Genomic DNA, 25,207 nt, shown 5'->3' with positions numbered 1-25,207 from the left:
TATTATACAGTACATCCAATTATGCCTCATCCAAAAAAATAGGTGTCCCAACTGATCCTCTTCCTTAATGCAGATCTTGACCTGTTTCGAAAGAAAAATCTCGCGAAATGAGCTGACTTGCTAAATAGTCAGCAATATTAATGAAGCTGAACTGATTGATAAATTCTGTAATAAAGCCTTTCTTTTATTTGATCTTAGTTGTTTTGTAACTATCCGGAAATATTCTTTGGTTCTACGCGTCACGCCTTTTATGGAATTCCTTTAAAATACTAATCCTTGAATTTTTGGTAACCATCACGGTCACCAATATCCCCATGGACCCCACGCTAGTCCATTATCGACTATGAAACATAAATTGTCTGATGGACTTACCAGGATTCAATAATGTAATCGGAATTGTTCCAATTCTTGGAGGATTGCGAATTGATGAAGTCAAGAATTAGCATAAATTACAATAAGGAGAGAATAATAGAAATTTGATGCTTAAAGATATTTCGGTTTTTAATGATGAATTTCTCAAAAAATTAACAAGGAAAATACTTGATAACTTGGTTTGCCCTTCGGATAATAATCAATTTTAATTAATGTAGTGCATCTCGTAATTAGTACTCAATTATCCGACTGAGGGACCTTACCTTAAAATGTTGTTTTAGTTGAGGAATGCATCTAAACAAGTTATATCAATAACAGTATAAATATTTATTTTATCCCTTTTAACTTCTCTCTTTTAGAAAGTTACAATTCCCTCTGAAGCGTATTTTAAATTCCTCGTTTTAATTAAATTCCCATGAATTCATAAACTTGACATAATAATTAGAATTGGACCAAACCACCAATTAGCTTTTATTTTCGAATTGTTTTACAATTTTGCTCTTGCTCGACATGAATATTAGTTCTGATAGTCCGAACAGGTGTTGGTTCATATCTTAATAGCTGCCGTATTATAACAAGATCGAAAATATTTCTGAACTTTTTTTCTCATCTTCTTAAATAATTTGAACGGTAATTATTAAAATTATTTTCTAATTTGAATTCGATTGGAATTATCACACTTTTTCTTTATGTGACGATATTTTTATTACACTTTGCGTTTACGTAATTTTTCTTATAACTTTACTTCTATATTAAATTTCTTACTCCATAACACTACCGCGACGGAAATTGTGCGGAGGCTAACACTACGTGCCATTGAAAAACATAATTCGCATTAAAATGGAGATTACTCTGACAAAAATGAAACTGGAGACTTTATCCTTATTGCGTTGGAAAGCTTATTAAATTTCGAAAAAAAACTTTATCTGAAAGATTGATTAAAGGAATTCGCACTATGCTGGGAAGTTGAAAATATAATATTTTATTTTCCTATCATGACTTTGACCCCCTGGTAAGTTTTTGGAAAATAGTCTTCCTTGTGATAAAGGGAAAAAGAAAATATTACCTGTAAATGCAATTTCAATTGCATTCACTGTTGTGGTTCACACAATTTCCAACTGTATATTTATTTCAAAAAGGAACCTGCAATTTATCAGGATTCAAGTGGTGCAATTCGAATTACAACTAATATTGAACAATTCGTCTGTTCTAAAGATTGATTCACGTTATGATGTAAAGTATTTAAAGTTGTAACATTCCCAACATGGTACAGGGGATTCCATTAAAGTTGAAATTAGCTCTCGCACCGCCACCTTTATAATCTTGAGTTTGCCGTGCTTATATGAAACTCTGTGTAGTTATTAAAATGTGCACATATGAGGAAACGTTTGACGCAAAAGTTGACTAAACATTTTCGTGAAATTCGTATAGAATTCTACCTCAATCATTTAATGTTTCCACACGGGAAACTTTGTGGGTGAGATCCTCTATCTAGCGGTAGGGCTACTATGCTTACAATCCAACGTTTTGATGAATTGCTCTCCCTTTTCTCAAAAGCTGCTCTATTTCCCTTTTTCGTGGATATTATTTTAATGAAACAGTAAAACTTTCATATATATTTATTAAATTCTTATTATTGTACCCAACTTTAGGTATCATGGGTTCGTCGACAGAAGGATGGAGAAAAGATGACTTTATTGACGGTTGGTAGTGTTACCTACACCGGCGATCCTAGGTACACTATTAAATTTCAGTATCCAGACAACTGGCGCCTGCAAATTAATTATGTGAACAGCAGTGACGAAGGTCAATATGATTGTCAAATAACAACACACCCGCCAAAATGCATTCATATAAATTTACATATTAACGGTAAGTGTCCATTTAATTAAATACAACAATTTTTAACGTTTGACGTAATGCCTTAAGGACTTCAAAGTTAAAGAAGTTTTATTGGTTCAGAGGTGATTCTCTAAAAGAAATATTCCATAAAAAACAGTATCAACCGCGTGGTTTTGATGACTCCGACATGCACCGTGGTTTAATTATTCCTTTTCCCATAACGACTCCTCTATTAAATTGTTAAGAGTCAAAGTACCGTTACGAAATTGGACCAACATTTTAAGTACCTACACCTTTTAAAAAATATAAAATCAAAATATTTTTACCACCCAAATAATTATGATAGAAACTGGTATTTACATTTCCAAATTGCTTCTAACTAAATAGTATTTCCTTGTAGAATATTTATAGGTAATGAAACTTAATGTAAATAGAAAGTTAAGCCGCGAGAGTGGTGATTTATACTTTGTATTTTGACTTTATACACTGTTCTCAAAGATAATGATATTTAAGACGAATTTTAACTCTTCCCGCATAAAGTAATGAATTATATTTCACTTTAAGTAAATAATAAATTTCTTTAAAGAATCATATACCGTAATGCTGGGAGAAAAGTTTGTATTAATATTTATTTCATATAAAATTTCGGGTAAAATAGGTTCTGAATTAAATGGAGTTACTTAGAAAGGGATAATTGTTATTTATGATGTTGTAACAACTAAAAAATTATAAAATTTAAATTCTAAAACTCGTGGTATAAAATTGTGAACAATTGAGATACGCTATAAAAATTAATGTAAAATCCCTACGATCTTAGAAAAATACTGACCTAATGTACAATCCTTAAGGACTCAGAATCTTGATTCGTTTCGTTCAAAAATCACCAATTCCGAAGAATGATTATTAAATTATTTCTTCTTGATCTAATCCTAAATTTTTACCCATGATTCCAAAGGTACGATAATTGCTAACTCACACTCCTCCTTTTAAAATCGATAATCCTAAATACCTCTTTATTTAACTATAAATTCAATCCGAAAGTTGAATTATTTTTTGTAGTATCCGCTTCAGGGTGAAGATCATTGGGATAAATTTATTGGGGCAAATATCAATTCGCGGAAATAAACGGAAATGATCTAATTTGTTGATTCATTTGATTTGTTCATTAACAAATTAGATTATCGCTCATTGTCCCGATTTTTTAACTGATTGATAAATTACGTTAGCTTTTAATTAACTATATGTGCTGCCAAACAGAAATAAAAGCACATCTTTGCGATTTCTTTTTAAAGAACCTTATTTATCATCATTAATTTTGTAATTGTTGTCCAATATTTAATGTTTTAAGAAATATTTGTAGAATATTTAAAAAATTCTCAAAATTGAGCTAATGATAGAACCAAGACACCTAAAAAAGTTTGATAATTCGAAGGGGGTTCATTTAAAATTAATTAATTAGTAAATGATTGAATCATTGAATCGAGAAAAGATTTCTTATCGAACAAACTACTTTTAAAACGAATTCTTGCCGTTCATCGAGGACCGAGGATATGTATTATATAAATATGCTATACAACATAAGGTGGCAATAAAGAACCAGCTGCGCTAGCAGTAAACATAAATAACGTCGAAGTTTTCACTGAATTTATAACGCGTTAAACATATTTGGCACTTTGGCGACACAGAACTTTTTTTTTAAGGCTCGATAGTGAAGCTTGTTTTATAATAGTTTGAGAATATTTTTCCGCACGAACGTCAGCCAACATTTATAAGATTTTTCCGAAAAGATTTATCGCTTTTGTAATTAACCACGGATTTTAACTTTTTGATGCATGTTCGCGATCTGCGATTGTAATTCCTAGCACATTGATCTTAAATTTAAAAATTAAAATACTAAGTGTACCGGAGTCCTAGAAGGGGTGCTAGAAGGGTTCCTAAAAGATTCTCTTTAAAAGGTCACATGCAAAAAACTTTATGTGATTTAAATACCAAAAAAAGAATTGTTCGCGTAGTATCGCTAGGGTAGTAATAAAATTCTTCTAGTTTTATAATAAAATATTCATAAATTGGTGCTAAATTTTTAAAAATGTTTTAAAATTCATTTTCATACTGCTAAGGATACTATGATAAATATAACAGATTTATATTAACAGATTTATATTCTATTGATCTGTTCACAGCTCCATCTGTACAAATAGTCGATACTATGGGTAAACAAATAAGAGACAAATATTACGAGGCATACAGTACAATTGAACTATTATGTCTTATAAGGCATGTGGCTATGCAGATGCAGTACAGCGTTGTACAATGGCTTCATGGAGATAAAATATTAAACTACGACACGACAAGGGGTGGCATTAGGTAAGTAATTTTTTATCGAATCTCCATGGTTTTGCTGACTAACGTCTCCTTCATATTATAATTTATTTATAACCGTAATTCTCACCCTGGAAAAATATATATAATAGTTATTTTAAATTAATGAAAATTTATGACATGGAAAAAATCTCTTTCCGGCAAGCAATATTGATTGCTGGAGAGGACTCTCTGACAACGTGCCCAGTGAGAGAGTGAGCTATTTGCAAAACTCACGTTAGACTCCAAACGCGAGAGTACGCGAGAGTAAGCGAAAAGTCTAATGCACCACCCACTTTAAACAATAAAAACTTTTTAATTATTCATGTCATGTTAATATAACGACTAACAGAAAAAACTTTTTCATAACTTAATGAAAATTTTTCTTACTAGAAGTTTCTCGCGCATCATAATATAATCCCTCAATAAATGAGAGCGTTTAGTATGAAAAATATTGTTGTTTGTAAGGGAGTTGTAAAAAAATTAATTTTCCTGTTTTAAGTTTACTTTTTAAGTTCACTTTGGATACTTGGAATATTTAACTATTGAATTTTGTTTCACTGCGCGATTATAAAAAAACTTCAACTATTGTTTTGAATAAATGAACTATTTGGAAATTTCTATACTGTAATAATTAAGCAGCACTGACAAGTCTGAGTGATTCGTAAATAAAGGTAGTTTAATTATAAATGTTGATAATGTACTTTGCCTCTATTGGAAATACACTGATTTAAGGGTTTTTGTTGTAGCTGATTATGAATATGAACCGAGAATATGACGCGACAGCAGTACAGATTGATCTCTATTGAATATTTTCCCAACAAGCCTATTTCTCCTATTTTTAAAATATTGTTATTTCTCATTGAAATAATAATCTAATAATTAATTTTTAGGAATTAAATATTCTACATAGTATAATGCTAATGGTAAAAATAGATAAAAATAACATATGAGAAACAGCATAAAAATAAAAACGTACTCTAAAGGGAAAAATCCTGTTCTAAAGTGTAGGAAATAATAAATCGAATAATATGTAAAACAGATAAAATGTCGTACATCAACAGCCATGTAGGGCCATCAAATAGAGATTTTAAGTTTGGATCTAAAACAACCGAGAATAGGGGCATTTGCTATTGTGTAAGGAAGAGGGTTTCATAAAGAAACAGCAGAAAGAATAAAAGATTTTTTATAAAGCTTTGTGTGACAAAAGAGGCTTTTATCAAAACTGTAAAGTATCTGAGCTTCCTGTGACCTGATATCTAAAAGTAAACATCAAATAAGCGTCATAGGTTTTGGAAATAAATTAAACTAATCATTAAATCATTAATTATTATAGTCTTGACCCTTTTCTCAGGTACAACTTGGATGAAATCTTTTCTTATTGGCAAAGACCTGAACAATATTCAACTCATCTATTAGCTATCTACTCATTTTGTAACTTCTCACTATTTTTTGGCATTTGTAGTAACTCATCACATTTATTACATGACCATGACGGATTGGCCTTTCCTTCTTCCAATTAAAAAACCGTAAATTTTCAAAATCCTAAGTGGATGTAACACCTTAGAAGATAATCTGTTATTAGAAATTGTCAGCAACAATCCGAATCAAAAATATAATTGACCAATCCTCTCTGGTTCGACTAACAATTATTTTTCGATAGTCCTCAAGTTTTTGGAGGAATCTTTACTTTATTAAAAGCCACAGAATACTTTGAAATATATGCGGTCCAATCTAGAAAAACGTCAAATTCGTTCCGAATCATGCTAACTGACCAAACATTCCAAAAACCAGGTCAATAGATTTCTAAAATCTGCTCCTGCCAGGAAGTGAACGAGAATTGTTGGGAAGCAAAATTTAACAAACACTCAACGTCAGGGTCAAGACATGTGTGCACTAAAAATGAACATGAAGATCGTCCATATTCGTCCAAAGGAAGATTCGTGCGGTAAAAAGAATTTCCCTATAAATAGATTCCTTTGGCATTGTATAAAACATAAATTTTAAAGATTTGATATTTTAAAGTTGGAAAGGTTTTAATTTCTTTTTAGAAATATGCAATTTTTGATTAAGTGTTATAAATTTAGTCTCTAGCTACTTTATTGGCGTGGTGCGTTTGGAACAGACAGAGAATAGGAGAACTGTACATGGTGCTTCATTCGAGGAAAAGGGAAACCATTCCAAGAGATGAAAATTAAGACATGACAGTTATAATCTTTATCTTATTATAACATTACTGAACAGCTGCATTATGTGCAAACGTCGTGTAATGCTAATGCCTAAGTTCCCATCTTTCCTCTATGAACAAAATGTCTACTATAGTTATATACCTTCTGACAAAGTTAATCATTCAATCCTTTCTCAAAAATCTTTCAAACTTATTACACTTTCTCGCCTTTTAATTTTAATTATAACTTTCAAATCTTGATTAACTTAATAAAATTAATTTTTTTAATATGCGGGCTTTTTATCTCATCCTTTTTTACATCAACATATGCAGTCCCTCAAGAATCAGTATCAGGATCTTTATAATTACAATTTATATTAATGAGTTAATATTTCACCTTTGGGAAACTTCCTTTATAAAATATAATTTTTCTAAATAATTAATTTGTTTAGTACATCAGAAATTATAAAAACAAACTATTCTATTAAAACTGGATGAAACTTTTAATATTCAACATAGATGATTTACTTGATTTATGACAATTGTTTTTTGACAATCTGTTCGCAGTCTGAAAAGGAAAATTAATTTTTTTAGGGTAATCAGGGTTCTTATGAACCTAAGGTTCACTCTGTTATTTCTCTGTTCTTACTTTTAATTTTTCTTGTACCTTTAAGTGATGAGGGCCGCTTTCGACATTTGCTGACAGTAACTCCCAAGAGTGTGATCAGTGGTATGTAATTTTTAATTTCAAACCTGTAATTGTACAAGAAAGTTCGAAAAGTTTAATTCTATCCTAATGTTGGCTCCTGAGAGTTACTGTCTGTATAATTGTCGAAAACACCCATTATGAGTAATTTATAGTGTCTATATAATAATTGCTAATTCGTTATTTCTGTAGTACAACACTGAATCTAAAACAGTATAGTAATTATTTCCATACCTTAACATCGAATCTAAAACAGTTTGGTAAGTCCCAAACTACATGAATCAATCAAAATGTTTAGTAATCAATATTTTAATTAGAATTCACAAAAAAAACAAATTGTTTTTATACCATTCGGAGAAAAATTACTCGATTTCCAGGATTTTCTTCAGATTTATAAAATTTATAAAATTTATGAAATTTATAAACTTTATAAAATTCCTTGATATTTTCAGAGTTTACAGATAGCATGTCACCCTTTCCTTGACATTATTATTAACTGCCCACTTTTCCTTTATCCTTTCGTCTGTATTGTTATCTTTTTACAGCTCAATGTCCAAGACACAAAACCACTTCACCTTTATTTCTTTGAAAATAAATTTCAAAAGCAGTTATAGCTTTAAATTTTCTTGCAACTAATTTACTCTCAAGTTAACTTTTTTAATTATTTGCTTTATGACGCTCGCACAATGGTCATTAATGTATTGTCTCTTATTTAGTAACTTGAATTACCGTAATAATCTCTATGACTTTAATATTTTAATAGATACCTATTTATCAACATTTTTAGTTGCATATATAGTTTAACAGTATCGTTGATTTTTTTTGTCAAAAAAAAAAATTTTTTAATTTCGAAATAAAACAGAGGAAGGGATTGAAATAGAAAATAAAATTGTTTAAGAAATAATTTTATCTACTATGCTATTCTTGCCTTATAGGAGTAACAGGACCCATATCGGTTTATAGGAAGTTAGAAAGTTACCCAAATGGTATTCTATTAATTTTGCAATTGACACTTATCCCTCTAACCGAACATGTGAACTGTCACCTGTTTGGTACTGTAATAAAGAAACCTTGTGGGAGAATTTCCTTGTCAATTATTCAAAGTTGTGGAAACCACTTGTTACTCAGGTCCGAAATCCGAATTGTTTGCTTTGGTCACTTTCTTTTAGTTTTAAGAAAATATCACGAGGAAGTTAAATTTATTCAAATAATTCTTTGAAAAGTAGAGACGAGGAGGAATGCAAGGGGGTCAAGAATAACCCAATATCGGAAAACTTTTCCCAAACTTTGAATAGGCCTGTAACTTATTTTAACAAGTATGCTTCTTACTTTGGCGTAAAATGATTTTTTCGAGAGAAAAAAACCTTTCAGAACAGCGTCAAACTGATAGAGGTTCGAAAAAATTTGTTTGAAAAATCAGGAAGAGTAGAAAACTAATGGATATAGCTACAGTGATTCTTAAGGTTTAGTAGCCTTCTGGCACTTTCTGTAAAAATGATATAAGATCATTGAAGCTTCCTTTACGAGAAAGTAAAAATATTAATATTGACAATTAAAGAAAAGATGATTTCATAATTATTTTTTAATTCCCTCTTATATTAATAATAACTATTATTTTACTATAACTTCAGGCCCCCTTGGAAAAGATGATCTTTACTATAACAAAGAAGAAAGTAATTTTTCTCTATTTATTACATTTAAGAAACAAGAATTGTGTTTTTGCTTTAGAAATTAGAAATTATAAATTAAAATTAAAAGTGTAATTAAAATACAAGAATGCAGCACACTTTGTTCGCGAATCTATTGTGCTTAGGGCTTGAATACCGCGCTGGCCGACACAAGCTTTAACCAAAATTCAAGGTGTTTGCAGACAGTATGAGCAATTGTTAGTTTATTTAATTTGCCTTTTGTTTAAAATATTATTATAATGTTTCCTTTTGTCTATTTATTAAAATCCAGATTCACGGTAAAACAAATTTTTAAGAAACTCTAAAAATATTTTATCAACTAAGCGTCCGCATTGATTTTCTATTTCAGTGTAAAGACGAATCTGATGGAAGAAGGAGCTAATTCTACTCTCAGTATAGCCAGAGTTGCTCCATCAGACAGTGGAAATTACACGTGTTATCTTACCATTATGCCGGAGAAACCAGCAGTAGTACATATTCATGTTCTTAATGGTATGTATACGTTTGCTTTTGATAAAAATAAAATTATCCACAAATAGTCCATTGTCAAGTTAGTGCTTTGAGATTTTTTTAAAAAGACCGCAATTTTTTTGCTCAAACATTTAAATTACATTTTTATCTGAATCTAGTTAGAAAATGTATAATTTAAAAGTTCAGGAGAGTTTCCCGCTTTCGGTTAACTATGCGCGTAACTACCCATCCCTGTATAGAGACTGTAAATATACCCAACCTTTTTGACATAACCGGTTTTATTTGCGATGCTTGTGATTCGCGTCAGATTGTCGACTGTTTTGTGTTTTTAATGATAAATTTTTAAAAAGTGAAATTATAAAACAGTAAATTGTGTACAAATGTTTTTTTTTTATTTTTAATGACATGAACGTTTTAATTTAATTTTAATTTCCCGAAATGAAGGGTTTAAGTAAAAAAAAGTATGTCTTGTTTTTCGACTAATTTTGACTGGACTAAAAAACTTATTTAGCATAAATAAATAAATAAATATAAATAGAATATTCTATACAGTAAGAAAAGCTATCCGTCAGTCATAGGAAAGTATGGGAATCGCATAAGTCTGTCTCACTCCCACTCATGGGATATGACTGACGTGCTAGGTTTTCGTACTGTATACCATTTGATAGAAGTTTCTGATTTCAAGGAGCAAAAGGTTTGCTTTCCACGCGAAATAAACTTTGCACTCAACATCACTATGTACTTTTAGTGCGCGCAAAGATACACACTTTCCTTCGAATAAGAAATTCTTGTATTCTGTTTTAATTGACTTTGCTTTTCCCTCATTTCTTTATTCTTTAACTTCGTATTTTATTTAAAAAAATTCAGGTTAATTCACCACATAAATAATTAACACACCTCAAAAATTTACATTTCCTTACTTTAACATAGTAATATTTTTTTTTGTATTTCAGAAAGCCTAGCAGAGCTGCAATTTAACAAAGGAAGCAGTTGGAAAAAAATCTTCAGTAGAATTGCAATTATGAGCTCAATTGTTACCTGCTTTGCGTTGAGCTAAACTTTTTTTTTAGTGGAATTAAGAACAATGTTCGAAAATAACCAAAAAAAATTTAAGCAAATTGTAAGATATTAAACATTTAAAAAAAGATATATTTAAAATAATTTTTAAAGTTGTACAGAAAGGAGAGCATAATAATGTGTATGTTATTGACGAAAATTGTGAGGCCTCTAAGAAAATGAAATATTTTTTTGTTTAAAATTGTGATAAAGAAAAAAAAGATGGCATAGAGAATTTTTAAAAGAAGGGATGATATTTAGCTTATAATTAAAATTGTAAAAATTATTTTTATAATCTTTTAAAGCAAGTACAAAGGTATATTACTTCAGTCATTCATAATATAAAAATCTGTTTTTAGAAAACAAAACCTAAGAAACCGAAAATAGAAAATATTTAATATTGCTTTTAAAAATTTACCTAAAAATTTTCTTATTCCACGCAAAAGAGGTTTAACAATTATTGTCGGTGATCTACAAAAATAATTAATTAAAAACTAAAATATGTATACTTTATTATAAAATCAACTATAAAAGAAAGTTTAACTACTTAAAAAAAAACAAGTGGAAACATTAGTTTCCATTTCATAATTAATTAGAATAAAAAAAAAAGAATTTTTCACTTTTATGAAAATTACAAATTTTTTATATGACTAATAATAAGGATAAGAAAAATATTCAATTTTGGACATGCTACCTCTTATGTATAACCTATTAGCTTTATAATTGTAGCAATTTAATTTTCGATTTTTAGTTACTTATCATGAAATATTATTTTCATAAATAAAACTATGTATTACATTTGTAAAAAAATTCCGAATTGTTTATAAACAAGTTTGTTAATTTTTAAAATAGAAACAAGGAAGTTACAAGAAAGCGAAAACTTAAGAAATGTAAATTATTTATTAGAAGTTAATAAAGTTTTATCTTAACAGACTTGTGGAAAGTTTGAGTAAGAATACGAATACATAAATAATATGATTTTTAAGATTAAATCCCACATCACTTTTGAACTTTATTACAAATATTACAAAATATCGTCCGAAATAATTTTTTCTGGTTTTCCCAATTCTTTAATATGGTGATTGAAAATTTTATTAATTAGCGCTTTTGTAGTCATTTTTCTAATAGGGTATAATTTTACGTATTTACTAAATGCATCTGTAGTTGATAAGATGTATTTAAATCCGCCTTTAGAAGCTGGTAAAGGACCGTAAAAATCGATAGATACACTGAAAATAAAATTTATTTGATTCAAATAACCGATTAATGGACTATTATCAATTAAATACTTAATTGAATCAAATAATATTTATTGGAGTCAATTAAATCATATTTGCTTCAAATACTGAAATTATTGGTTCAAATATCATCTAATTGACTCCAATAAACATTATTTGATTCAAGTAAATATTTAATTGATAATAGTCAATTAATCTGTTATTTGAATCAAATAAATTTTTTTTCAGTGTAAAATTTCTCCCGGTTCTTTTAGGTGCATAATTTCTCATTTCAGCGTAACTAGTTTGATTTGTAAATTTTTTTTCTGACATGAGTCAAAACCTTGGAAAAATGCGGATAATAAAAATACTCATTTAACATACGAAAAACTTGTTGTGGTCCTACATGTCCATACATCTCGTGAGTCTCGTCTATTAAGTAGTTAATTAAATTTTTAGTTAAACATAATTTTTTATTATCTCCCGCAATAAAATATAATAAATTTTTATCAATCAAAAAACGGTTTGTTTTACCCGATTTAACATCTGCAATTTTCTGTTTTGAAATTGAATCTGATTCCTGTTCAATTTTAATATTTTTTTATTTATTTCGCAATTGAGAAGATGGTTTATTTGCTAAATTATACAAAAATAATTTACCCTCGTGTGACTCTATATCCATTCCTGATTTTTCATAAACTGGTGTTCTACTTAATGCGTCTGCTACCGTAATATTTTTTTCTTCAATATACTCAATATCAAAGTCAAAATCCTAAATTGCTAAACCCCATCTCGTAATCCTACCACTTAGTAGTTTACACGATTTTAAAAAAGATAACGCCTTACGGTCCGTTCTGATAATTACGCGGGTGCCCAAAAATATACGATCGAAATTTGAGTAAGCTCCATTCAATCGCAAGTATGTAGTTCTTTCTCCGTCGTAAAATACGTCAGCTCGGCTCCTTTCAACGTATGGCTCGCGAAAGCTATAGGTAAGTGTTGTCCGTCTTCGTCTAACTGGTATAGCACGATTCCTATCGCTACGTCACTCGCATCTGTTTGTGAATAAAATGGTTTAGATAGGTCAGGGTAACTAAGAATGGTATATTCACAGAATAAAATTTTCACACGATTAAATGCTTCCTCTTTAGCAGAATTCCATTCCCATTTATTTCCGGTTTTTAATAATTGGAGTAGAGCGAAAAATTTTGTTAGTATGATTTTTAGCAAATTTTGTATAAAAATTAATTAATATAATATTCTTATAAGTTCGAATAAGATGTAGACACTTAAATAAATATCATCATTTTGGGTTTGAGGCTGCTTCTTGGTTTCTACAAGCATAAAGGAATTATTTTCAATAGGGGTTAGAAGACAAAAAATTAAGAAAATTTTTTTAGACGTTTTATTGTATTTTCAAAAGTCTTAAGAAATATAAAACAATTGCAGTCAATACAGTAAAATGTTCAAGGTATGACAATATTTTACAACAATTGGAACCAAAAATTTGTGTCGTATTTAAATAAATAAAAGTATATAGTATATTTGATAGTGGAACAATTCGCAATAAGAGTTGGGTTATAAAATTACAAGGTGATATAATTAGCCATAGTGGAGCAAAAATAATGTAGGGGATAAGAATTTTAAGATCCCTTTGATGTACAGCTCTAATTCGATCAACGGCAGGATGTCCTCCACCAGAGCAACATAAGGTAACAGGTCCTTCCGCCCACATTTTGTCTTCTTCACTGTGAAATACCTACTCAAAAATTAATATCAATGTGTAAAAATTTTTTATTTTTAACCCTAATATAATATTAGGGTTGAAAATAAAATTTTTTATATTTTAATATAATATTAGGTTATTATATATTAACCCTAATATAATATTAGGGTTAAAAAATAAAATTTTTTTGTAAATATTGTAAAAAGTGTACCTTGTGTTCGACTCTAAGTCTTCCAGTAGCCCATGTTAAGTACATCATTTTTAAAACTAGAATTGATGTCCACCATGCGTATATAGACCATAATTCTTGATCTATTTGCAAATTATTCGTTAACATCTTTGTCTAAAGATCTGATCTGATCTCTTGTTATTCAGTCTCAACTGAAAACATAAAAATTTATTTGTTATATTTATTTAGTAGGGTATAGAGGGCTCCAAGGTGGCTACCATGCGTTTTTATGTAAAATCACTTTTGGATTTTTTTACAATGTAATATTTATCAAAATATATTATGAAAAATGTAAATTTTATCGATTTGGAACATTTTATAATGAATCATCAAAATAATTTAGTTTTTAATGTATGAAATAGGATAAATAATTAATTATTATATATATTTATAATATTTATAATATTTTAGAATGGCTTCTTATAAGCAAAAAAACAGAGTTTGCAACTATTGATTATGTGATTATAAGCCAAAGATAATAGATTTTAGATAAAATTACCTTAAATTGATTTTTGCAACTATTTTTTTAATTTTTTAGTGAATTTTTGAATGGTGGCCACCTTGGGGCCACTTTCTTCTTAACGATGAGAAGTTCGTTAACGTATTGTTATGAAGATTCTTGTTTTCAATATTATGGAAATTGAGTGGTGTATTTAGAGTCACTGATCATTTGCAGTTCGTCAATCTCCCTATATGAAAGATTTCCCCTTTCATCATTAGAATGAAGGGCAATTTCCCCGTTCATGCTCAATAACTCTTCGAGGATTACCGCGCATGTAACGCTTTTCCCTCATATCCGCTATCCTCTACTCAAAGGAAGTTACAAAGTTACTTAGATTATCTTCCAATAATTTTGAAACTATTATACCTATTCTTGAACCTAACTTGTATTATAGTAAGCCTTATTTAACTTCTTTAACGATTATTAATTATCTTTTTGATGAGTTTGAATTTTTATTTATAATTATTTATTTGCTGATGCATTTTAATTTATTTATGACAAATTTAAGTTCTGACTGTTGCTAAATTGGTAAGATCTTTTGCGTGGACACGATAACAGAAGCAAGGTTTATCCTTAAAGTTAACCTCAAATTGAAAGCATATCATTTATAAGGCAGTTGTTGAGTTTTGCTGAATTTTTTTAATCTATTTATTAATTTTGCAAAATGATTCACTTTTTCATATCAATGGCGAAAAAAATAGCGTATGCGGCTTCCACGTAGCAATTTTTAGGTTCAATAAAAGTTAAACAAAATTCTAACTATTTTTAATAAATCGCAATTATTTCGTTTTCTCTAATCTCTTTGTACTAGAAACGTTCTAGAAACGTATTGTAGAAGGACCTTTACATTGTTACACATTTCGGATGTTCGACAATCGACATGTGGGATGTGGGTAAACTTGGTAAATACATCAGGTACTTCATAACCTCAATAAAAGCAGAATTTCATAACCAATAAGTGTCACTAAAGTCATTAAAGTCAGTTGAATTTAAATAAAAGTTGTTTTTTTAAATATAAATTCTCCTTAAATACTAACTTTAATAAAAATGAATGCATTTACGTACCTAGTTAGACGTGCGCCTACAATATCGAATCTAATTGTAAGAAATTATGCACCGAAACCTTTCACAATGCAATGGGTTCGACCGGAGAAACCCTCTTGTATTTCAACTGAAAAAAGTGGTGATTTAGGTTTGGAATACAATTTTAATTCAAAAGAACTCTGTCCGATCTATCGAGAACTTCCTGAAATTGAAAAGTAATTATTTTTTCTATTCTTTAGAGACTTTTGATACAAATATTTTCGTGAGTATTGCATATTTTTCTACTAACAAAATTTTTCTTTTGAAAAAGAAAACTATTGAACATAATAATTAAAATTTTCTAAGTGTATTAATATTTAAATTAGCATTAATTATTGTTTTGAATATTACAAGGTATGTATGTTTTTACCTTTTAAATAATAAAATAAATCTTTTTTCTCTTTCTGTCGTAATAATTAAACACAGATAGAAATAAAAAATGGCTTCTAAATGAAAATTAACACCAGATGGCGCGTCATATTTTTAGCTGATTCTGAAATTCTACTTTCTGCTACTATGTGAAAATTAAAGGCCGAGTCCTCTCTAAATAAAATAATGAACTTTATTACTTTTTCGCATATATAATTTAGTTAAAAAATGAAAAAATTTCATGAATTTAGTCGAAAACCAAGATTTTTAAATTTCTGTAGAAAAAAAAACGAAAAAATCGACCAATTTTTATTTTTCAGAAATTTTTAAAATCGTTCAAAAACTGATTTTTCGAGTATAATTCTGTTTGAAAATGAAAATAAAAAACGAATTCAGCCGAAATTTACGATTGCAAAAGTTTTCTGAAACAAAAAAAATGAAGAAATCGACGAAAATCACAATTTTGAAATTTCCTATAGAAAAAAACGAGAAAATCGACAATTTTTAAATTTTTGAAAAATTTTTAAATTTATTTAAAAACTTGTTTTTCGAGTATAATTTAGATGGAAAATGATAATATTTCATGAATTTAGTCGAAAATCAAGATTTTAGAGTTCTCTGTAGAAAAAAACGAAAAAATCAGAAAAATTATTATTTTTCAGAAATTTTTAAAATCGTTCAAAAACTGAATTATCGCGTATAAGTTTCGTTTGAAAATGAAAAAAATTACAAATTCAGTCTAAATTTAAGATTGAGAAAATTTTCTGCAAAAAAAATCAAATAAATCGACGAATTTCACGATTTTAAAATTTCCTGTAAATTTTGAAATTTTCTGTAAAGAAAAAACGAAAAAGTCGACGATTTGTAAATTTAAAAAATTTTGAAAATCGTTCAAAACCTGATTTTTGCATTATATATATATATTTTAGTTGAAATATATTGACAATTATCGAATTTTAAGATTTAAAATTTTTAGATAAATTGAAAATAGTTTAAATATATTATAATATTTAAAAAATAAGTGTTATAAAATAATTTTATATAGTAATATTGCATAATAAATAATCTTAACCCCTTATTTTTTATTTAAATTCATTTAAAGTATTTTTTTAAAATATTCAAATTTCTTGTTTAATTTACATTTTCCCCATAATCATGTAATTATTTTTAACTATTCTTTTAATTTTAGTTGCAGTGAGGATGTGAAAAAATTATTGTCACTCGAGTTTCATCATGGCAAAGAAACAGCGAGACTAAAAGCTTCTATTGCTGAAGAGTTAGTAGAAAATCATGAAAATGACCCTTCTTTCGAAGTGTCGAGTAAGTATTACATGAAATTTTAACTCATTTACATTTAATAAAAAATAATTTATATTTAAATAAAAATTTTATAATTTTTTTATATAAAATATCAAGAAATATCAATCCTCCAAGTCAAATATTAAAATATATGATTTTTATTGAATTTATGATTTTTTATTAAATCATAAACTCAATAAAAACAATCGAGAATTCTTTCTTCAACGATTAAAACTTTAGAAAAATTAAAATTAACATCAAAAATAAGATAAAATAAAAAAAAAATTAAAATTAACATGTTTTTTAATTTTAGTTGCAAGATTGACGGCTGATATACATTATTTACAAGAGCATATGAAAAATAATCCCAGAAATAGGAGATGTAAAGTAGCATTAAAAGAGAAAATTGATAAACGAAAAAAGTTCCTGAAGAAACTTCGTTCTTGGGATTACAAACGTTTTGAATGGATTTTAGAGAAATTGAATCTTGTCTACAAGCCTCAACCTGAGTAAGTATTATTTATTTTCAATAAAAAAAAATATTCGATAAAATTCAATTTTTTACGAATCATTTTTTCATTTAGCCGTTAAAAATTTTTTTCTCTAAACAAATTTTTATAAAATTTTTTTATAAAATTTTTTCTTCTAAAGAATTTTTATTTAACAATATTTTCAAGTAATTTTACTAAAAATTGTTTGATTATAAAAACCTTCTTACATGTTTTTTGATTTCTTCTTTTAGAAAACACATGTTCGTGACTAGAAAAGGTTCCATAAGATTATTGTTGCAAATGCATTGCAATGAAATTAGACAAGAGAAGAGAAATGCTTATAGGGTGGAATTAGAATCACAACAAAAGGGTTTCTTCGAAAAGAAGGCGAAACAGCTTGCCTTTATCAGAGAGGAAGAAATATTTTGTGGCCTCGAACCAACAATTACTGAAGAAGATATTGAAAATGCAAAGAAAAAAGCTGCTTCGTTATAACAAATTTATTAGGTTTTTTTTTTTTTTGAATTATTTTTACTATTGTAATTAATGTACAAATTATATATATATATAACTAAATGAATTTACCCTACTATAGAAGAAATACATATTTGATATTTCGTTCGAAATTATTTAGTCAAATTTTATTTCGATAATTTTTAATTTTAGTAAACAATTTCTTTAAATTTTTATAGTATTTTTATAGTAATTGTACAATTCCTTTTTTTCGATTTTTTACGAATATAATATTTTTATCATTACTTGAATAAACTTCATAAGTGATAAAAATTACGGTTAGTCGTAAGAATTTTTTTAAATTTCTTTTACTTCAATTATTTCTAATATCTATCAGTACTATTTGAAATAGTTTCTGATAAATTATTATATTTTCTTATCTATTTATTTATTATTTATTATATTTATTGTTTTTATTATTATTTTGTTATTATTATTATTATTACAATAGTAATAACGATTTTTAAATTTTGAAAAATTTTCAAAATCGTTCAAAAACTGATTTTTTTTTTTTATATAATTTAGTTGGAAACTGATAAATTTTACGAATTTAAACGAAAATCAATATTTTAAAATTTTCTGTAAAAAAAAATTGACGAAATTTAAATTTTTCATTTTTTTTTAAATCATTCAAAAACTGAATTTTTGAGTATAATTTTGCTTGAAAATTGAAAAAAAGTAAAGAATTTAGTCGAAATTCATGATTTTGAAATTTTCCTGTAGAAAAAAAGAACAAAAAAGTCGACGATTTTTAAATATAGAAAATTTTTAAAATCGTTCAAAAACTGAATTTTTGATTATAATTTTTATTTTTAAAATGAAAAAAATAACGAATTTACTCGAAATTTAAAATTGCGAAAATTTTTTACAAAGAAAAATTCAAAAAATTGACGATTTTCACGATTTTGAAATTTTCTATGGAAATCGTTCAAAAACTGATTTTTTTGCATATAATTTAGTTTGAAATATATTAAAAATTGACGAATTTAATAGAAATTAAAAGCTTCTCGTCCTTAAAAATAAAAATTGATTAAAACTGAATGTTTTTTAATGAAAAATCATCTTTTGTTCACAATACTCTTATACTATAAAAATTTCAATTTTTCATTTACTTTTATATTTTAAATTTCACTTTAAACCAAACGCAAAAATTTCCGCATTAATGTATAAAAATTTCTTACAACATTTATTTATCTACTTATTATTTTTTTTTTTTATAAAATTCATAAAATCGGTGATAATACTGAATATAAATAAATTAAAATAATTATTAGATATATTAATATACACAATCAAAATTAACTCATTTTATATGAAATATTTTTCTTTTACAATTTTCACCTCTTTTTATCACTTTATTTTCTCTTTTTTTCATTAGATCATTTATGATAAAAAAAATAATTATTTTCTCTTTTTTTCATTAGATTATTTATGATAAAAAAAATAATTATTTTCTCTTTTTTTTCATTAGATCATTTATGATAAAAAAACATTATTTTCTCTTTTCTTCATTTGATCATTTATGATAAAAAAAGAATTATTTCTTTATAAAAAAAAAAAAAATTTAGAAAAAAGAGATAAAATATGAAACGTTTCGTAGAAAATGGGTTAATTATTTTTCGAATAAATTACAATTAACAATATAAATCGTAAATATATATATATAATAAGATTAACACTATCTATAATTATCTATTTCTTGATCTTTTATTATTGTTCTTTTTGGCATTATTTCCTGGTCGCACTTTATTTGTGTCTTTACTGTTGGTGAGATTATCCTTCGCTGGAACAATAACATTATCTAAACTGCCATTTGTCACTGGTCCATTTGAAAATTGTGTATTGGCATCTAAACTACAGAGAGTTCCATTTTGTGAGTAGTTACTTGAACCGGAAGTATGATTTTTACCACTTGTTTCTTTACTGTTACCAGAAATTACATTTGAATTAGTAAAATTGCAATTATCCTCACTGCCACTATTGCCAATTTGTGATTCCGATTCACTGTAACGTTCAACTGTAATTTAAAATATTCAATTAGTTGAAGGCTTAAAAAAAACATTGTTAAATCATTTAAAATTGTACTTTTTTTTATTGTTTGTAAAAAATTATTTATTTTCTAAAGTATTTAGAGGGCTGTTTGGGGTAAATTAATTTTATTTGTAATCAGACTCTTAAAACTCCCTTGGGGAGATGATTTTTGTTGAAATTAAACAACTTTTAATATATTCAGTCCGCCATATTGGATCCGCTATTTTGAATTTTAAAAATCAGACTTTAGACCCCAAAAAATACCCTAAGTGATGATTTTTGTTGAAATTAAGTAATTATACCTTTTTTATGAAAACTAACACTTTGAATTAAGTTTTATTGTTCAAAATATATAAAAAAAATTATTTTCTTTTTTTGTAAAATAGTTATTGCATCAATTTTTTAACTGAATATTTTTTATTGAAAATCGATTTTGAGGAAAAAGGTGCGCCTTAATTAGAGCACCAACGTTCTAATTATACAATCACACTGTTCCTGATTGATTTTCGTTCTGATTTGCATTTATCTACGCAACTCTGCTTAAATTAGAGCAGCACGTTTACAAATTGGGTTCATTTGTAACAAATTTAACAAATGATTTAACAAAAATTTAACTTTAAATATTTATCCTTTGTTCAATAATTATTTTCAGACTTTTTACATTTATCCGCATTAACTTTTAGAAGTTTAGGATAAATGTTCACTTTTACCCCGAATCTTAGGGGGTGAATGTGTAAACTCGGGGGTAATTGGAAACAAAATCTTTAGAAGTAAGAAGTCATTTATTTTTTAATATCTCTTGAAATTCTTCTTATGCTCTACTGTTTTGGATTAACAATTTGTGTAATTTAAAAAATTAAACAAATCTTAAGAGTCTATTTTTGCGCTATTTTTTAATGGCTTTTAGTGTTCTGAAAACAAAAAAAATTTTAAGTAAATATTCATTTAGAAAATAAATAACTTTCTTGTTGTATAATAAAAAAGAGAAGCGTTTCACATAATTACTGGGGCGGTAGCATAAAAAGGAGAAGTGTTACATGCATTAAATAATAGATAAGATACAAAAGTTGCTACTTGGAAAAAAATTAAAAATTTGCATAGATTGTGCGTTATGTGCGATGGAGTATCAAGTTATAAGAGTCCTTTGTTTTTTTTAATTTTAGTATTTTTAATTTTACTATTTTTTAATATTACTTTTTTTAATTTTACTATTTTTAAATTATCATAATTAGTTAGATTCTCTATCACTTACCTTTAATTCACTCAAAAATTTTCTCCTAAAATTACAAACTAAAATTTACCGACAATATAAAAAAAATCGAGTCAAAAAAATTAAATCGATATTTTCTTTCTTTCAATTGAACAATATAATATTTTTAATTAATTAATATAGAAAATTTTCTATTAATTAGCGAAAATTTTATTCTTCAAGGTTTAATTTCATAATTAAAACTTATAAGTTTTTTGAAAAAATTCCCATATAAACAAAACAAATTTTATTTTTTAGTGACTGCAAGGAAAATTTGAAATTTTTTTTATACTTTCCTTGAAGTTACATTATTATTTTAATATATTTCTGAAAAATTGAAGAAAAATAGAACAAATCTAAAATATTAGTTTTGTATTTAAAAAACTTTAATTATTTATTATTAATGTTATTAATTATTAATAGAGAAAAGATTTTTTTTCATTAATTTAATTTTATTAATTTTCCATTAAATATTAATTACTTATTAATTATTTACAGTAATTAAAATACTGTATAGTTTCAAGTACATTGTACTCTCGTTCAATACAATAATTCTATCAATATTTGGACAAGAAAGATTAAATAAACAACAAAGTATAACAAACATCAACAATGTGTATTTGAATAGTGCAAATCATATCAAGTAAAATATATTATGTGTAATACAAATAATAAAAAAATAAATCTAGAGCAATCGATCTACAAAAGCAATGGCAAATTGTGTAATTTTATAAAAATATAATTTTTTTCTTTAATTATAATTATTTTTAAGACTCGATTAAAATGATCTTAAAAATTGTCCTCTGAACAGTTTTATTTTCTATTTTAAGTTTAAATATATTTAAAGTTTACGTAAAAATATTTAAAGTTTAAATTTTAAAAATTTAAGTAAAAATATCCAAAGTTAAAATTTTAAAAATTTAAGTTAAAATATTTAAAGTTTAAATTTTAAAAATTTAAGTAAAAATATCCAAAGTTAAAATTTTTAAAATTTAAGTAAAAATATTTAAAGTTTGAATTTAAAAAATTTAAAAATCTTTATTTTTTTTTAATATATGAAAAAAATGGAATAAATCCAAAATATTTTTTATAAAAATACGAGATTAATTTTTAAAGAATCGAAATTTTAAACACGAAGAAAATAACTCAGTAAACCTGTAAATTTCTATCGAGAGTAATTATTTATTTAAAACGAAACCCGTTACAGTTTATAGCTAATAAAAAAAAAACAATACTGACTTAAGGTTTCGTATGAAAATTCTATTTACATATTTTTTTTATAAACACCTCAAAATGAACTTCACAGTGACAATACTGGACTGACAATTTCGTTTACTTTTTAAACAAGGAGAAATTACGCAAACAAAATTTTACAACATTTTACAAGAGGAAAAAAAACTATTATTTAATATCTAAAAAAATTAAAGTTTCGTCATGCAAAAAATTCGTCTACATGACTGTGAAATTCGAATTTATTTTTTTTTATTTTAATTGCACTGATACTAGAAACTGTTTACAAACATAAAAATTACAACTAGTAAAAATTCATTACAAACAAAATGCATAAAAAGCAAAATAGGGTCAATTGAAGGTATCGTGGTATTTAGAAAAATCTATTTGGCTTTTCCTTTGAAGAAAATAGGGAAATTTTAATCAAAATTTAAAATTATTTTCACGAACTTTACATTTTATTTTATAGAAAAATCTTTTTTAAATTTAAAATTAGGAATACATAAGAAATATATTTTACAGAATTAATAAATATTGGTTTTCGGAAATGGTGGTTTAAAAATTAGTTTGTAATTGCTTTTTTTTGTCATTTATATTAAAGTATAACCACAATTACCTCGATGGACCCTAAACCAAAATTCTCAACAATAACTTTCTTACTGAATTTATAAACATCAATAATCAATATAATTATGAATATCCATTCATGTCCTTACTTTTTTCTTGCGTTGTATCCACTAAACCACTAACAGCCTGTAACAGAAGAAAAAATAAAATTTTTGATTTGTTTTTACAGAAAATTTTTAGTATTTTTTGCATAATTTCTATTCAGTACAATTTAAAAAAAAATGGAAATATTAATTTTTTTTAATAAGTATCACTTACTGCCATAGAAGTAATTGAAGATTTCGAGAACAATCTCTCAGCTTCTTTAAATTTTCTATTTCTTTTGTCTGCTTTACTGTTTGTATTTTTATTGCTCGCTAAATATCTGTCCCATCCTCGAATTATATTGCCATATAATTGTGTATCCTCCAAGTAACTGCCTTCGAAAGCGTATATTTGTCTTTCTAAATTTGCTAAAGTATCCTGCGAAGAATAAAAATGTATAAGTTTTTAAATATATACATTTTTTTATATTAAATATATTTTTTTTATTTTTTTTTTAAATTGTAATTAAAATGTTTTCAAAAGATAATTGAATTCCCGTATTTTTAAAAAAAAAAAAAAAATTAAATTATTTCCAATTATTCCGAAATATTGTCAAATTTAATTGAAAAGAAATTGTACCTTAAAAAAAATTTTTTTCTCTACATTGAAAAATTATTTTTTAAACCTAATCGTATTTTTGTAGAATTTAAAATTAAAATTTAGAAAATTATTCACAATGTCATTCAAAGGTACAAAAACAATTGAAAATAAGAATAAGAAACAGTTGATAAGAATAAGGAATAATGTTATTTAATTAAGATTTAGATTTTATTTTTTTATATATTATATTAAATAAAAATTAAAGTTATAAATAATAATGTATAAAATCATAAATTAGGTTTAACAAAAAACAAACTATTCTGAAAAGTCGAAAAATTTCATTGTTGCCAAAAATTATAGGTTAGGTTGACGAATTCATTTCTGCGTCTGATTGCAGTTAAAATATTTTAAATTTTCTCTCAAGACACTTATGAAAGTGATTATTTTGCTTTGGTTTAAACATTTTTTACATTATTTTCGCAAAAAATTTAACAAATTTAATCAAAATATTAAAGAATCATATTTTTTTTTTGAAAAAAATTGTATACAATGACAATTATCGTAATTTGATAGTTTCTACTATTTGTAAATATAAAAAATTTGGAATAGTTTAAAGAGGTTAAATTTAATAAATTTACGAATAAGTTGCAATCAATTAAAATACGACGTAAAGAAGAAATGCGTTATTAATGTTTTATTCATAAACAAAATTGACGGTTTTAGAAGCAGGTGTTGTTTGACACAAAAGAGAAAATTGACGGTAAGGGAATAAATTATAAATCTCTCTATGTTTTTTGAAAAATGGTAATAAATAAATAATGTGATTTAATAAAGAAAAAATATAGAAACAATTATTTGCTTTAAGGAAAACTTACAGCAATTTCTGCTTTTCTTTTGACAAGTTCAGCTAATTCTGCTCGTAGATCGACAGTTGGCTTTGAAGACATTTTTTAGCTTTTCTATTATAATGTTCATTAATATCTAAACAAACACATCAAGTTGAGATAAAAAATTTACTGCTTGTTATAAAGTCATAAATTACATTTTTATTTATTGACACTGAAAAAGGTGGAAATGTTTTGTTTTATTATATCAGAAAATTTAGAACAGATGAGAATCTAAAACATTGACAGCAACAGACTTGGGTAAATAAAATATTGCTATTAATTTAGGGTTGTGAATCATACTTTAACATTATGTGAAAAAAGTTGTTTGCTGTTTCACTACATCGAGATATTTCAAGTTCGAGTATGACGTCAGGTAGCTGAAGGGAAAGCAAACAGACGACACAAAGCAATTTTTATGGTTAAATGCGGGAGAAAAAATACAATCCTTCCTCTATGAGGAAGCAATTTTG

The 25,207-nt window shown here is 26.3% G+C and overlaps 4 protein-coding genes across 7 annotated transcripts in view; 2 read left to right on the top strand and 2 right to left on the bottom strand.

The window, feature by feature from the left end:
- LOC122500081 (opioid-binding protein/cell adhesion molecule-like) overlaps window positions 1-11,630 on the top strand; it is a 34,581-nt gene extending 22,951 nt beyond the window's left edge. For all 4 annotated transcript variants that reach the window (XM_043608805.1, XM_043608803.1, XM_043608802.1 and 1 more), the window contains 4 exons: window positions 2,025-2,244; window positions 4,395-4,578; window positions 9,483-9,625; window positions 10,558-11,630. In XM_043608805.1, coding sequence (XP_043464740.1) covers window positions 2,025-2,244; window positions 4,395-4,578; window positions 9,483-9,625; window positions 10,558-10,661 — 651 coding nt within the window. In that variant the 3' untranslated portion in view covers window positions 10,662-11,630. The remainder of the gene's footprint in view (window positions 1-2,024; window positions 2,245-4,394; window positions 4,579-9,482; window positions 9,626-10,557) is intronic.
- A 649-nt stretch (window positions 11,631-12,279) lies between these two features.
- LOC122500087 lies at window positions 12,280-15,105 on the bottom strand. Its single transcript, XM_043608812.1, has 4 exons — window positions 14,332-15,105; window positions 13,815-13,984; window positions 13,319-13,636; window positions 12,280-12,309 (listed from the first exon to the last, which is right to left on the bottom strand). The coding sequence occupies exons 2-4, from the start codon at window positions 13,938-13,940 to the stop codon at window positions 12,280-12,282; spliced, it is 474 nt and encodes a 157-aa protein (XP_043464747.1). The 5' UTR covers window positions 13,941-13,984; window positions 14,332-15,105.
- Window positions 15,106-15,228: 123 nt separating this feature from the next.
- LOC122500057 (28S ribosomal protein S15, mitochondrial) lies at window positions 15,229-18,202 on the top strand. The gene is made up of 4 exons (XM_043608772.1): window positions 15,229-15,593; window positions 16,976-17,106; window positions 17,399-17,594; window positions 17,828-18,202. Exons 1-4 carry the CDS (start codon window positions 15,382-15,384, stop codon window positions 18,069-18,071), a joined length of 783 nt encoding a protein of 260 aa, XP_043464707.1. The 5' UTR covers window positions 15,229-15,381; the 3' UTR covers window positions 18,072-18,202.
- Window positions 18,203-19,735: 1,533 nt separating this feature from the next.
- LOC122500056 (chromatin modification-related protein MEAF6) lies at window positions 19,736-25,020 on the bottom strand. Its single transcript, XM_043608771.1, has 4 exons — window positions 24,726-25,020; window positions 23,485-23,688; window positions 23,316-23,352; window positions 19,736-20,106 (listed from the first exon to the last, which is right to left on the bottom strand). The coding sequence occupies exons 1-4, from the start codon at window positions 24,795-24,797 to the stop codon at window positions 19,778-19,780; spliced, it is 642 nt and encodes a 213-aa protein (XP_043464706.1). The 5' UTR covers window positions 24,798-25,020; the 3' UTR covers window positions 19,736-19,777.
- Between the last annotated feature and the right edge of the window lie 187 nt (window positions 25,021-25,207).

The sequence above is a fragment of the Leptopilina heterotoma genome, unplaced genomic scaffold (assembly GCF_015476425.1).
Source record: "Leptopilina heterotoma isolate Lh14 unplaced genomic scaffold, ASM1547642v1 Lhet_181, whole genome shotgun sequence".
NCBI lineage: Eukaryota > Metazoa > Arthropoda > Insecta > Hymenoptera > Figitidae > Leptopilina > Leptopilina heterotoma.
This window is presented reverse-complemented; position numbering and strand designations above follow the sequence as displayed.

Coding starts and splice junctions, on each gene's coding strand:
- LOC122500087 (XM_043608812.1), bottom strand. CDS start 13,940: ATGTTAACGAATAATTTGCAAATAGATCAAGAATTATGGTCTATATAC. Junction 13,637..13,814: donor GACTTAGAGTCGAACACAAG/GTACACTTTTTA, acceptor ATTTTTGAGTAG/GTATTTCACAGTGAAGAAGA. Junction 12,310..13,318: donor TTACTGTATTGACTGCAATT/GTTTTATATTTC, acceptor ACTACTTAATAG/ACGAGACTCACGAGATGTAT.
- LOC122500057 (XM_043608772.1), top strand. CDS start 15,382: ATGAATGCATTTACGTACCTAGTTAGACGTGCGCCTACAATATCGAAT. Junction 15,594..16,975: donor GAACTTCCTGAAATTGAAAA/GTAATTATTTTT, acceptor TTTTAATTTTAG/TTGCAGTGAGGATGTGAAAA. Junction 17,107..17,398: donor CCCTTCTTTCGAAGTGTCGA/GTAAGTATTACA, acceptor TTTTAATTTTAG/TTGCAAGATTGACGGCTGAT.
- LOC122500056 (XM_043608771.1), bottom strand. CDS start 24,797: ATGTCTTCAAAGCCAACTGTCGATCTACGAGCAGAATTAGCTGAACTT. Junction 23,689..24,725: donor AAAGAAAAGCAGAAATTGCT/GTAAGTTTTCCT, acceptor TATTCTTCGCAG/GATACTTTAGCAAATTTAGA. Junction 20,107..23,315: donor GGATACAACGCAAGAAAAAA/GTAAGGACATGA, acceptor TTTAAATTACAG/TTGAACGTTACAGTGAATCG.